Here is a 14,080-nt window from a genome sequence, read left to right as displayed (position 1 = left end):
CGCCCCGCGTCTGTCCTCCTGCTATCGGCTCTGCAGTTCTCGCCTGATAAATACGAGCTCATTAAGGAAGCGGTTTTTTTTCCGTGGCACACGCTTCGTACGCAGCCAGCAGCGCCTTTGAAATGCCACGCTCCCCGTATTGCACGGTTTACAACAGAGCATGACAAAGGATAGTCATTCCTTTCTATCTTTGTAATAAAACGCCTCATCTGTTAATACAAAAGTATCTTTGTGTAATCTCCATGTGTAGTTTTTAATCATCAGTACATAAACAAAAATGTACAAATAAACATGTAACTAATAAACAAACATTTAACAACAAACATTTACAAATAGTACATATACGCACACAGGTAGATTTTCAAGTCATTGTCAACTCAAAAGTAGCGCACATGCCAAAAAGGTGTGAGCACCCCCTGCGTTAGACGTATGCGGACATCCGTTAAACGGTCGTAAAAAACTCATAAATTTGTGTGTGGGTCATCATTTAACATTTACATAATAATTGCATTTAAACTAGGTCAAATATATATAAACTGCATAATTCTCAACCAACCAAAAGTTTTGAACAGTTCAAAACCAAATTCACATAGTGGCCTGTCAACCAAAACCCTAGAAGGACATCTGCACAAATCAACAAATCACGCATGTTTCACGAAAGACCAAAAATTCATATGTGGAAAATGCCCAGAATGAAGTGCTAAGGAGCCTCCATCTTTCTTTCAAACATGCAAACTTCAGTATGGAGTGGGTTGGGTGGGAGATGCTGAAGGAGGCCTTCCCTCTCAGTCTGGCAGCAGTCACAGACCAAACCGCACAAATCACAGCACTATTGTTTGTCAAAAACCACAATCAGAACTGTATTGTAAAAAGCTCTGTTTTCCTAAAAAGCAAAAGGACGTCAGTCCTCCAACATAATTAAAGACCTTTGGAGAGCCAGCAGCAGCAGCAGCACTCGGAAGCTGAAACATATAGACAACAACTCATGGCTCGATCTGAAGTGGCCTCGCTGTGAACCAATGGAAGAAAAAAGGAAGGGGATAATCAAAGAGCACCAAAGACTCGTTTGGATGCGTGTCAGCCAGAAACACACATGAAACCAGGAAAGACATCAACCTGTCGACTGTCAGAACAGAGCACTGCAAGCCTCTCACCATTCTGCACGGAGAGTTTATCACAAAAACGGAAGAACTGTACTTATTTAGAGGAACTGCATTAAGCACATTCAAACATGCTTTACGTATTTCTATCATATGTCAATTATCTACAATTTTGTATAACTCTGGCCTCTTTCAAGATTGATTTGAATTTTATTTTGTCATTATAGCCATATTTCCCCATTCTGACTCAATTTTAGAAGAGCTTCTGAAAGCAGAGAGGAAGCAGATTGAGCAATGTTTGCATAATTTCATAATAAAGCAGATCTTAAACATTCAAATGGAGTCTCAGGTGATTACTGGTCCTTCCCCACGCCACTACAGACAAAAAAATACCAGGGAACTGTACAACACATAATGTGACTTGATTTTAAATGTGCTAAAATTACAATTTTATAATACCGGTTTGTGTTTTTTACGTAGTTTATAAATCTTACACAATTCTGCGTGATTTTTGTGGGATGCATACACAAATTTGTCTCTTTCCACAACTGGTCCACGTACGTCTAACAGGCTTTTCACGCATGAACCACCGATGTATGACTTTCATATCGCACATGGCGCACATATGACATAATTGACACACACATCACTAATGAACTGTACATAAACAGTGAAAATATTCACGCACGGTTTGTGTTCTACTTTCATTTACGTGCTCTTTGCGTGGTTTATTCACGCTTCTTCTGTGGATTTAAAGTTTCTCAGTCGTGAAACATGCAGTATGTGTAAATTTCACGTAAAGACCACAACTTTTCTGACTTTTTCCATGGTTCCTGTATGACCAAAATTTCATCCGTGCAACATTAGCAAATGTGGTGGCTGTGTGACACGGCCTTAACAATGTCATGATAATGAAAAGCCCAAAGTAGAATAAAAAAAGGATGATGCTGTAATCATTTAGACATAAAAGCGCTCTGAGTGAGTAAAATAGGATCATTTTAATTTCATTTCCTTCCCAAACTATTGAAATTCAGATAAAAGCTAGTCCAAATCCTGAAACATTATGTTGACAGCCTTGCCCAGATGAAAAGAAATCCTATTTTTATTCTTTTGCTTAATTCTTTTTTTTTTCAGTGTTAACAAGGAGCAGTTACCTTTTATCATTCTGCATGACATCTCCGACTTTTCTGAATGACAGTCGGGGCAGAGAGGAGACGGGAACAAAATGGACTGATATCACTGTCAGAGACATTCAGTGCTTTAATAACAGCCTCTCCTCACTTCCTTTGTGCTGACAGGAATGCAGATATTACCTCTGCTGGTTTATTGTCTCCTCTCCTTTGCCCCCTCTCCCTTCAGCACTGCCATGCAGAATCTGATTTCTGTCTCTCGTCTTTGTCCCATCTTTTCCGTGAACATTTCCTACGTTTGCCTCAGTGCCACTCCCTTTCACCACTAACCGTCCTCTTCTTCTTCTTCTTCTTCTTCCTTGCTCTTGCTCATGATCTCTTTCCCTTTGCTCCTGATCTGCAGGGCTGCCGACGCCTCTTAAGTCATTCTAATCTTACAACATCGGCTCTGTAATACACCTCATTATGAGTGGTAGGCATGGCAATCAGAGCTTTAAACCCTCACTCTATTTCCTCCACTTCTACAGAGGATAAAGATGCTACCAGAATAAATCCCTGAAAATATGGATTATGTCTCATGAGCAGATCCTTCATCCTATACAGCCATAACAGGGTGACATCCTGCTTTTTGGAGGTGTGAGAGACAGCACACAGGATTTGCTCATGACGAAGCGACATGCTCACAGTAGGAAGCAACAGCTGGTATTCTGCTGGCAGTTAACCATAAACACCTTTTTTAATTTAATCAAGTCTTTTGTTTTAGAGGATTTACATGTCGTCCTCCCAATGGTTCATCCTTCCATGTGACAAAGCACAAACTAAGCTTTCCTTATTTATGTAGTATGCTAGAGATAATTAAGTCAGCAGGAGATTAAAGTGAGAGCAGAGTATAAATATGAGAATGTATATGAGAGGGACCAGAGAGCATCTATACGACTAGGAGGATTTTTGTAACGGTTCTTCCATTTTTGTCATGTTCTGTTTTCCTTGTCAGTCTCACCAGGTTTAGGTTGACTGCCCTGATTTGTGTTAACTACCCTCAGTGTATTTTTAGGGTCTATTCAGACAGACTGTTTGCTTAAAGTAAACTATAGAGTCCATTCCCCCCAATAATCAGGAACAAATTCTCCGTCTGAAAACACCCAAGTGAACCTTGGTGGGAGGCGAGGAACCGTTCTCTGAACCGTCTTTCCAAGTGGTCACGGTTGGTTTCCAACCGGACTGAGCAACAGTTTGCTCAGAGTTTTATTCTTAGTCTAAATACGCTCTGTATTCAGAGCGGAACAACTGGACCAGAACAGCCACGGTATCCAGTTGTCACGTGATGTAAACAAGGTAGCTTAGCAACAATAAGCCACAGAAACTCCTTAAAATGTGCTTGGATGAATGCAGTCTCATTAAAACAACTTTTAACATGAAACACATTGCTTCTCAGACAATCCGTATTTCAGAAACACTTATCAGCGTAGCTCCTTAGCCGACGTCTCCTCAGTAAATGCAGGCATTCAAAACTGGTCAGTGAAATATAAAGTCCAAATTAGTGAATTATCCTGACAAGCATTGCAGAGACATTTGGCTGCAGTGGCAGGGTTTTGGCAGGAACTATACTTCATGTCTCCGGTCCGGTGGAGGGTCACAGGACCACGCTTCATGTTCTCTGTCCCTAAGTTTTAGTCGCCGTTCATCCCCCTTGGTTTCAGGGAAGAGTCAGTGAGGCAGCTCCCCTTCCAGTCGTCAGGACTCCTCTTCATGCCTGTTTCTGAGGAAGGATTCTCGTTGTCACCCCTCCCTGCTGCTGGGCTGCAGGAACCTGAACTGGTTTAGCTTTTGTTTTGTTGTTCCTCCAGGTCCCCTACTCCTAAGTCTTGTATTGTGTTTGAGCATCTGGGATCTGCCCATTTGGGTAGGGGTACCGTTCAATGTCAGGTCATCTGCCTTGCTTTGTTGCTCTTTTGTTTCTCCTTTTAGATTTGTCATGTTGAAATTTATTAAATGTTTAAAGTACCACCATCTTTTGGTGTATTGTCAAAGCGTTCCCAGTGGTCGTTTAATCATGATGATGTCGTTTTTAGCCAAAATAAAAAACATTAAAACTTGTCGTTTTCTAATAAATAGTTTCTGCAGAGTGACAGGAGTTCATCTGAAATGTGCCTCTGAGTTGTGGATAGACTGTTGGCACGGAAAAAGCCTACATTCACTTCCCAGCATGCCTTTGTTTACACACTCTCCTGCTAGCTTATAGCCTTTAACAACCCCAAGCTAACATTAGCGATGCAACAAAACTGGCAACAAAGATTGAAGCTACTTCAGCCATACAGCTTAGATCCAAAAACCCGCTAAAAGGAGGAAAACAAAGATGTTCATGGATCTTTTTTTATCAGCAAGTGGATACATCAGAATGGAGCAGAGCTGGGAGCTTGTGGCTCGCCAACTGTAGTTTAAACGTAACAAATATAACCTTTTTCCAATGCATTTTTTTTCGTCTCCTTCTAGTTCACAACAATTTGAATAAAGACATTCTCAAGGATGCAGTTTTAATCTTTCAATGTACTGTATGTCTTCCAAACGAAAACTGCTACAAGAACATGTTAAAAACACCAAAAACATGATTTTTATCCTGGTCTCTTGCACACAGAAAAGCACACTTCCAAGCTTTAACTTGATGTGCTGCTTACACAAACATGATTAGACATGCTTCAGTTTGGGGATAAAAATGTGATTTTTGAGGGCTTTTCTCCACTTAAAGCTGTAGAGAACCTGAACACTTGTATTTGCAAATAAAATATTGGAAAACTGAAATATGTTTATTTTCTTAACTAATTGGCATAAATTGGGAAGAAGTTGCATTGGGGCTTGTATTTTCTGCTTGAGCCATGCTTTTGCTCAGTGCCCTGTGCCCACATCAGGTTGTGAGTGTCGTCTATGTGAGTTGGTTTATTTCCAGACAGGTTGATTCATGTGCCTCATCCCTCCAGCTGGGTTCACTATCGATCAGGCTGACTTTGGGCTTCTGTTGACCGAGGCCTGGGAGCAACAGAGCAGTTATCTATGAGAGATACAGGCAACTGCTGAAGCATCTGTGGCTTACTTTTTTAATCTACCTCCAAGTCTTCCCCTTGAAGAAGGCTGCATGCTGACAAATCTGTCGATACCTTCGCTCGCTAATTTTTGCACGGACTACCTTTTAGTGTCAAAGCCGTCCACATTATTCACATTATTATTATCTCAATGCTGCTGACTGCATTAGCCTGTCCTAGTTAACACGATCAGGGCTGTGAAGACACGGATGATAAAAAGCTACTCACTGTGAGGCGGTAGCTACTTATCAGCGTCATACCACGGTTCGGATGAACTGCGAGTGGGTGGCCTGCTTTTCTGAGAATTTCGGCTGAACTACACGTGAAAAATCAATTTATCAGGGCGCCCAAGCTTCACGCTAGTTTAGCAAAACAACATAAGTATTTCTCTGCGCTTGTTGAGGTCTTTCATAGTGTAAAGAGAATCTTTTTATTTTTTATTTCTGTCTACACCACCGTTAAATATATTTAAAATTGCATGCACTGCATTTGTTGTGTGCATTTTCTGTTTTATCCTGTTTACTGGAAGTATAGTGACGAAAGAAACTGAATATCTGCGAATAACTTTGATTATCAAGTAATTTTGAAATCTCACATTTTAATAGTATTTTAACACGTATAGAACGTGATTGATTTTAAGTGACACAGTTTGATTTTTCATTAAAATAAACGAACTAAACGAGCTTGCAGAGCATGAAATCAAAGGTTCAGCTAAAGCAAAACCAGGAAATTCACGTTTTATCAGCTTAACTAAATATGACATGTTTGAACTCATGAGGCATCATGCATTTTTTATGGAAAACACAATTTATGTCTACTGTTAAGGATTGCATTTATCATTTAGACCGCTTTTTTTTTTTGGCAGGGAAAAATACTTTTGAAGGCTTTTATTGGATAAATCTCAGTTAAAGATCAGACAGATAAACGTCCTGTATTTCCACGACTGCCTGTGCGGGCAGACAAAACTTTCTTTCCATGTCCTTTTTCCTCACACATTAGCGTTCATACAGACGAGATAGGATCTGTGTTGTGACAGCACGCAATCTGATAACTGCCAAACAGCTTAAGCTATGCAAGATAGAGAAACTGCAATATTCAGTTGGAGAAGAAGCTGATTGTGCCTGAAGCTCAGTGTCAGTCATCATGATGGATTACCCATATGCTTCACCATTTTCTCTTAACCTTAAAAGAAAATGCATGGAAACAGACACACAAGCATGCAGCTTGTTTTCAATTTAAAATCAGAAAACGCAGTGTAAACTTTGAACTGGACAATACCTAGTGTACACGTGTTGATATTGATGAGATAATTAGAAGAAATAGAAAGTGAATCGAAGGCATAATGGATACTTGCATCCATGTGGACCTTCTATTTTCTCCTCTCTTGAAGAATAACTGGCCTACTTATCATGTTAATTACACGTCTCTTAATTATCAAGCTTAATGAACCTGAAGAGCGCCATTCAGATGTTCAGTGTGTCTTAACACAAAGAGCGTGTGAATCAGTGTTGGAGAGGACATTTGAAACGAAGGACTGACTTCAATTGGACTAACGTATTTTCTGCACTTTAGGGTGCCCCAGATTATAAGGCGTCAATGAATGGTCTATTTTTTAACCTATGCCATATGTAAAGCGCATTACGTGAGCCAAAATAGTCAGAGATAAGTCTGCTACATGTCAGCCACGTTAGCATATTCAAAATTCCTGTAACTAGGGATGTTCTGGTCAGGATACTTTGACCCTGGTCCAGTTCTGAGTCATCTGATTACATGAATCTGGTAATATCCAGTTCAGATATATTTTGTAACACATTTAAAAAAGATGACAAGTTTAGTAAACAGATCAAGGTTTTCCCATTTTTTTAATTTTTTCTTTCTTAACTATTTTTTTATCATTTAACACGTAAACAGAGCACTTCTGTGAAGTAGCTTGAAGAATCAGGTAAAACTGGTGCAACTATCAACTAGAATAATAGGTAACTTTGAACTATTAAAAGTAGGTGATAATTCGTCATGTGAGTAAGCTTGGTGGCTTTAGGATCTCCAGAACTATTGAACATTTTTAATCTGATGTGAGTCATGTCGCCTTTAAAATGTCTTAAAAACAAATAATAGTTTTCTTCCAAAACCGTCGTTGTAGTATGAATATCTTGATGAGTATTCACTTTTTTGTTTTAAGGGTTTATTTTTGAGACGTCATGGTTTGGGTTTCTTTGTATTAGTTTTTTGCTTCCATTATGTCACCGTCATGATTTGAGTTCTGCTTCCTGTTTTACTTTGAAAGGTTTCCTGTTTTGTCATGCTTTTGAGTTTTATTTCCTCGGTCCTAATCTCTCCTGATCTCGTTCACCTGTGTCCTTTCTGTCCTGTCTGTATTTAAGTTTTGGGACCGTGTGCCTCCCGTCTCTGCATTTTGGGTCCTTCATGCTCACCAGCCCTCCCTACCGGACAGAAGAGGAAGGCAGAGACAAGACTTAAATACAGACAGGACAGAAAAGACACAGGCGGACATGATCAGGAGAGATTGGGACCAAGGAAATAAAACTCAAAAGCATGACAAAACATGTTGGAAGCAAAAAACTAATACAAAGAAATCCAAACCATGACATTAAGGGTTATTTTTGAGACATTGTTGATTTTTTTGGATCACTTTTCTCAGCACTTGCACGACTTTGAACCGACTCACTGCCTTCACTCTTTCAGCAGTACGGATAGACCTAGTCTCATCAAAAAGAAACAAAAACCCCAGTTTTTCCCTTTTGAAACTTTATAGATCGTTGTTTGAGTAAAGAAAAAAAAAGAAAGAGAGACCAGGTGCCAGTTTTACACATAACTTAAAAGTTATCAAAAGGCTGATAAGTCTTTCCTAAAACTTTAACAAACTGATTTTGTGCACCTCTTGCTGTGCTCTACGGCAGTAAAATGTCGTGCCCAACCAAGCATTTCGACAGATCGCCGTGTACCTCTCAGAAAGACTTTGACACCAGTGGGAACAACCAGAATGAATCCACAGGCGCTCTATTATGCCGGACTGTCGTTATATGAAAAAAGGTTAAGACTTTTATCATTACCCCATAGTGCAGAAAATACGAAAACTAAAAGACAGCTAAGTTAAAAACAAACAAAACAAGAAAGCATTCTCTTCATTGCTGTTTTTTGTTCTTGGCTTTTAGATCAGGTTTCCTTCTTTACATTCCTCTACCCAGCATGTTCCGCTTGTGTGCTCAGAAATTCAATTTCACATGGACTCATATCTCTGTGTTCATTTAATTTTTAATTCCAAGAGTCTTGAGCAATGTCTCCACAACATGCTACATGTCCTTAAATTTAAAATGTCTTTGGAGCCACAAAACAACACAATATCACCCAAGTCTGACTTGAAAATTCTTAAATATCTTAAAGGACAGATTGTAGCTGATCGATAAATACAGAAAGTGAGTTGTCTGTGCGCTGTCATCTCTCGACAAAATATGGAGATGGAATCAGTTTTGAGGGAGAAATCAAATGTGATTCTTGGAAGTCTGTGCAACTTCTTTGATTTAAGGATTAGAGCCGTGGAGCGCTCATTGCTGTCCTAACAATTACTCTGAGACTAATGGAAGCGGATGCCGTTAATCTTCCCACGCTGGCGCCGATGCACATCCAGCACCACACTCCATCTCCTCCTCCTGCTCTGCCATCTCCTGCTGCTCAGATCAATACGCACCGCTCAGCTGTCATATATCATCAACCTGCCATCATTCATAACAATTCAACGTAACTTTTCAGTGGTCAAATTATCGCGGTGTAATTACTTCTGATTGATGAAATGTTATGCTCCAGTTATGCTGTTATAGGTTAGTTATTGCCACGTCAGGTTTGTTATTATCTCCAAAAGAACCTCAGATCGATCAGAGCAAAACAGAAAAGTGTTACAAAGTTCCAAGTTAATTGAAATTTGTGTTATTGTCATTTATAGGAGTTTAATTAAGCTAATAGCATCAAAATCATCAGTTTCTGTAATCAGCTGTTGCTGGTTGAGATTTGACTGTTTGAGGAAATGCTTGAAAGACGGCATGCGCCAGAACTGGATGAAGATCTGGTTCCCGTGCGAGATGCACTTTGGGTCAGCCGGGTGTGTTATGACCATCATTCTGAAACTGTACGCAGCCTAGATTGTTCATTCCATATTCCACGTATCCCTTCACATGGCCAGAGTCACTGCTTTGTTAAAGCCCAATGGGGCATAAAATGGCATTAACAGTGCCTCAAATGGAGCAAATGAGTGGCCTTTTCATTGTGAGTTGCAATGCTTTCCTGTGGTAAAAGATGAGAGCCGAACGCCTTGAGTAGTAATTATCTCAGGTAGCTTTCTCATTAGCATGGGCCTCTGGTTTGGAAATGCAGCCACAGGCTCCGATTCTGCTCGGTGGATTGCTCTTCCAATGCGGAGCTGTTTATTTGCCCACAGGAAAATCACGGTGAAGACCATGCAGCTGTCTCGCTGAGGACAGTAGTGTGTTTTTCACTGTTTCTTTGTCTCGGTTTCTTGGTTTGTGGCGAGCGTTTCTGAGGCTTGTTTCAGTGGAATCATCAGGTTGCTCCAGTAACAAAGAACTCTGTCTCAGTAAGCAGACTTTTCACTCGTTGGGGATTTTAAATTAACTTCTAAATTAGAAAGGCTGTTTGGAACCAGATAAATGGGAGTAAAAGCGTCGGTTAGTGCCAATAACTGTTTCATTATCACAATACTGCTGAAGCTTCATTTGAATCTCATTTTGTTTCTGACAAAAGCTCCAGTCTTAAATTGCCGCAGTAGACCACAAAGTCTGAATATATTTCATTGTTTATGCAAAATGAAGAACTAGCATGACAACAAAGCTGAGAATGAGGAGAAAATGTCTCTAAGCACCTGTTTTAGGAGAAGAATTAGGTTATGAACGGAGGAGAAAAACCAGTTGGTGCCCCCTTAAGAATGGTTTATTCAGCATTGACTGTTTCAAAACTCAGTGAGAAGTTCAGTGAAAAAAGCACTTTGTAGAAAGGCTTCCACAAGATTTAACTAACTAACAGAAAAGGTAGAAAGTAGAAATGGTCACAAGGGGACCTACGCAGTAAAAAAAAGGTGCTTCCATTTATTTCATTTTAAAACGTTTTCATAATGGTAATGAACAATTTACCTCAGACAGATCGACCTGGTTGGATTGTTGGAATATAAATCCATTCATCAATGAAGTCCATTAATTGTTACAACCCTATCTTAAAGGGCCTATGTCATGCAAAATCGACTTTTATGAGCTTTTAGGTGTTTTATAATTTTTCTTTTCTCACTATAAACAATCCCAAAGCGGTATTTCGCTCCATGCAAGCATTCCTATAAAACTTTGCACTGTGAGCACCGGCCCCTCAAAACAAGTGGGTCCTCACATTGTGATGTCACAAAGTGAGGAACCGCCCCTTCCAGAAAGAGTCTGCGGTGCCAGCCCCGCCCCCATGCTAACAGACACACCCACTTTCTTTGTGGAGCTAGCGGTGATCGGCTAAACGTCACGATATGGACGACACCCTCAAGGAGAGAAAGGCGGGGCCTTAGCGATCGAGCTGACTTTCTTTTAGGTAGGAGATGAGCAGCGAGGCTAACTCATATTTCCTAAAAAAAGTGTTCTTTAGTGTGCCAAAGGTAATATCTTATCATATATGTGGATATAGTTTACTCTGAAAGGATAAAGGCCCTTTAAAATATGAGAGCCACAGGTGGATGACCTGATTGCATCACAGATTGTGCTGACGAGGAGGGAGCAACACTGGCATGACAAGTATGCAGATACTTAGACCTTCATAATAGCTCCAAAAAAAGACTATTTTTATTAATCATTTCAAGTTTCACCTCGTTTATGTGGATTCCAACATTCATATTTTGTTCATGGTGCTTATCGAACAGCCTCATTTTTGTTCTACTAAAGTTTAGATAAAAGCTTCTTGGCATCAAACTGTGACCCTCGAATGTATTCCAATTTTCTCAATTGCATGACCTCTTCTTCTTGCCTTAATCAACAATACCACCAAATAATAACTCATGAACTTCTCAAGCAATCTACAGAACTAAGCTACTTTGTAGCAGAGATGCAACACAAAAACACAAATTGTCTCCTTCCATTTTCCTTCAGCTTGAATAAAGATGATGATGCTGTCCTGATGAAATGTTTAATACTTCCTGCGCCTCTGATCGTGACCTTTGACTTGTGGTCAGAATGATTGCACCTCTAATATTTAGGGGTTTGACCTTTCCTGACAACCTGTTTCTAACCAGAGCCTGAACTCTGAGTTTGTGAGCTGCCCCAGTCATTTAAAGTGCAGCATTAGTATTCAAGCATCAGCCAAATGCAGATTGGACAAACCTCAAAAAGCACATTCACACACACACACACACATACAAACACATACGCAAATAGTTTTGAACGTGTGGAGCCCTACAGTTGGAGCACACCTTAAAGTTTGCCAGGGACTTATTTGTATTCATAGTGGTGCTGCATGTCATTCTTCACTGCCTGTAACACTTCTCTGCTGCAAAGTACAAGCGCAATATTGTTTATGACTAAAATGCAAAGTGACAGCAGAGCAACACAACGAGTTAATAAAGACAAACAATAACAGTGAAACGCCGCTGCAGCAAAGACCAAGTGCTGTGAGCTGATCTCCACTCCATTCATTTCCTTTCTGTTTGTCACATTAAAATGACTTTAAAAAACAAACAAACACTGAAATGTTTGAGATGTTAGCAAGACATTCATACATTTTCAAGATTTGACACTTTGCTTTTTTAAATTTCAGCATTCCAGTTTCACAACCTCTCAACCACTACAAGACAGAATAAACAGCATCTAAAGCCTGTGGATCTAAATATCAACCGTTATACATTTCATTTCACAAACTTCCTGAAAATGAAAATTAAAGAAATAACTCACTCAGGAGAGTAAACAACCCACCGGAATCCCAAACGGGCTTGTTAGGCAATAAAACCTTTGCAATTTGCATTTTTATTGGACAACAATTCCGTTTATGAGTCGCACAAAGTAGGTATGAATAGTTTTTGTCTTTTCACCATAAATTGGTGAAAAAACGACTTCTTCCATAAATAACATAAATGACTGGAATGCAAGGTGTTGTGCAAACTCAGAAGGGCTGCAAAGCGCCAGGAACAATACAGACAGAGGAATAGCAGGCAAACGCATTGAATTAAATCAAGAGACACTTTTTAAGCAAACTTTTTTTTAGGGAACTGTGAAAATTCAGAGAAAACACAGGTTGAGATTAAGTCTGATGCTCTGTTTGTGTGCAAGGAGATGTTTACAACTGCCTGCCTGTACTGCAGAACACACAAAAAGACACACAATGCTGACTTACCAACTTGAGATGAGTCACCTACAAGGGCACAGAGAAAAAAGTATGGATTAGTCCAAGGAGCAATACACCGTATAAACCAGACTACACTCTTTCATCACAGCTAAATAATAGATTTTGTTCTAAAACAGCAGGAAAGACCTGTTAAAACTAACACAAAGCAACAGAAAAGCACTGATGACGTTCTAAAGGCGATCAGCGTGATCCATTTGGGAGATGAAATGGAAAATGTCATAAGGATTCATTCAGGTAATTCTTTTCCCTCCTGAAATAATCTACCAGCTGTTCACATCTGTGAAGTCCTACTCCGACCATCTTTTGATCTATTTAAAAAAAGCGTTGCCAGTCTATAACCCTGTGTCGTTTTCTAGGACATAGTTTTCTGCATTGCAGCGGAGGTTTATTGGAAGCAATCAAGCAGTAATGTGCAGTCAGGGGAGGCAGGTGAGGCACAGCCTATAAATAAATAAATTAAACTAAAAAAAGAGAAATACCTCTTTAAATCAAAAGCAAAAGTCAAATATGAATTTTTAGACATGTCTATACTATGATTACTTTTGTGTGTGGGATTTCAATGTTCCTTTGGTCAAAAACAAAACAAAACAGAAAGTAGCAAATTGGCAGGAGATGAGACACCGGCAGACTGCGCCACACACATTGGCTGAGCTGCAGCTGTCGCATGCGCTTTGCTGTTTCTGTCTTTCATTCATCATAAAAGACGCTTTATTTTTGAATAGTTCATTTTTCTATTTCTCGCTTCCTGCCTGAATAAATATGTGACCCGTTTCATCTTTTTCTGCTAAAAATGTGCACTAGAAATACACTAGGTGAGGCATGCAGTACGCCTGCCTCAAGGCAGAGGGCGCTGGTGATGCCAGAAAACTTGACAACACGGCTAAAGTTTAGGATTAGCAAGTAAAGTGAAGCCGTCCAGTTCTTCTTTCTTGTTGGTTAGCATCAGTTTCTAAATGTCCAAACTATGGAAATAGTTTTAGACGTGTCACTGGCAATGATCTCCATTGATACTTTTAAAACTAAAGAAAGACGAGGAACACTTCTGCTAACAGGCTTCTGCTAACAGGCCAACATGTGTGTCTTCAGAGGCAGCGGCTCACGGACTTCATTTATAAGTTAAAGTTAATCAATAACAACAATTTTGGTGATTTTTGTCTATGCTACAGTTTGAAAACCGAAGAAAATTGTTGGAATGAAATGTTTAACATCAACACTTTAACTGTTGCCAATCAAATGTTGAAGAAGCTACTCTGTAGGGTTCATATGTTTGTAAATCTGACGGATGATGTCAGTGCCTCTCCAGCCGTGAACCTCACCTCACATCACTGCTATTCAGCTGTACAATGTAGATCCAGATTCTAGCTCAGACGAGAAAGAA

The 14,080-nt window shown here is 39.7% G+C and overlaps 1 protein-coding gene across 11 annotated transcripts in view; it reads right to left on the bottom strand.

Annotated features, from left to right (window-relative positions):
• Positions 1-14,080, bottom strand: part of nrxn2b (neurexin 2b) — an 806,770-nt gene that overhangs the window by 536,973 nt on the left and 255,717 nt on the right. For 10 of the 11 annotated variants that reach the window (XM_078936626.1, XM_078936632.1, XM_078936630.1 and 7 more), the window contains one exon: positions 12,691-12,708. The exons of the other annotated variant lie outside the window; for it this stretch is intronic. In XM_078936626.1, the coding sequence (XP_078792752.1) occupies positions 12,691-12,708 (18 nt within the window). The remainder of the gene's footprint in view (positions 1-12,690; positions 12,709-14,080) is intronic. 11 annotated transcript variants of the gene reach the window in all.

Source organism: Oryzias latipes, chromosome 18 (assembly GCF_053564925.1).
Source record: "Oryzias latipes strain Hd-rR chromosome 18, Olatipes_Hd-rR_3.1".
Taxonomy (NCBI): domain Eukaryota; kingdom Metazoa; phylum Chordata; class Actinopteri; order Beloniformes; family Adrianichthyidae; genus Oryzias; species Oryzias latipes.
This window is presented reverse-complemented; position numbering and strand designations above follow the sequence as displayed.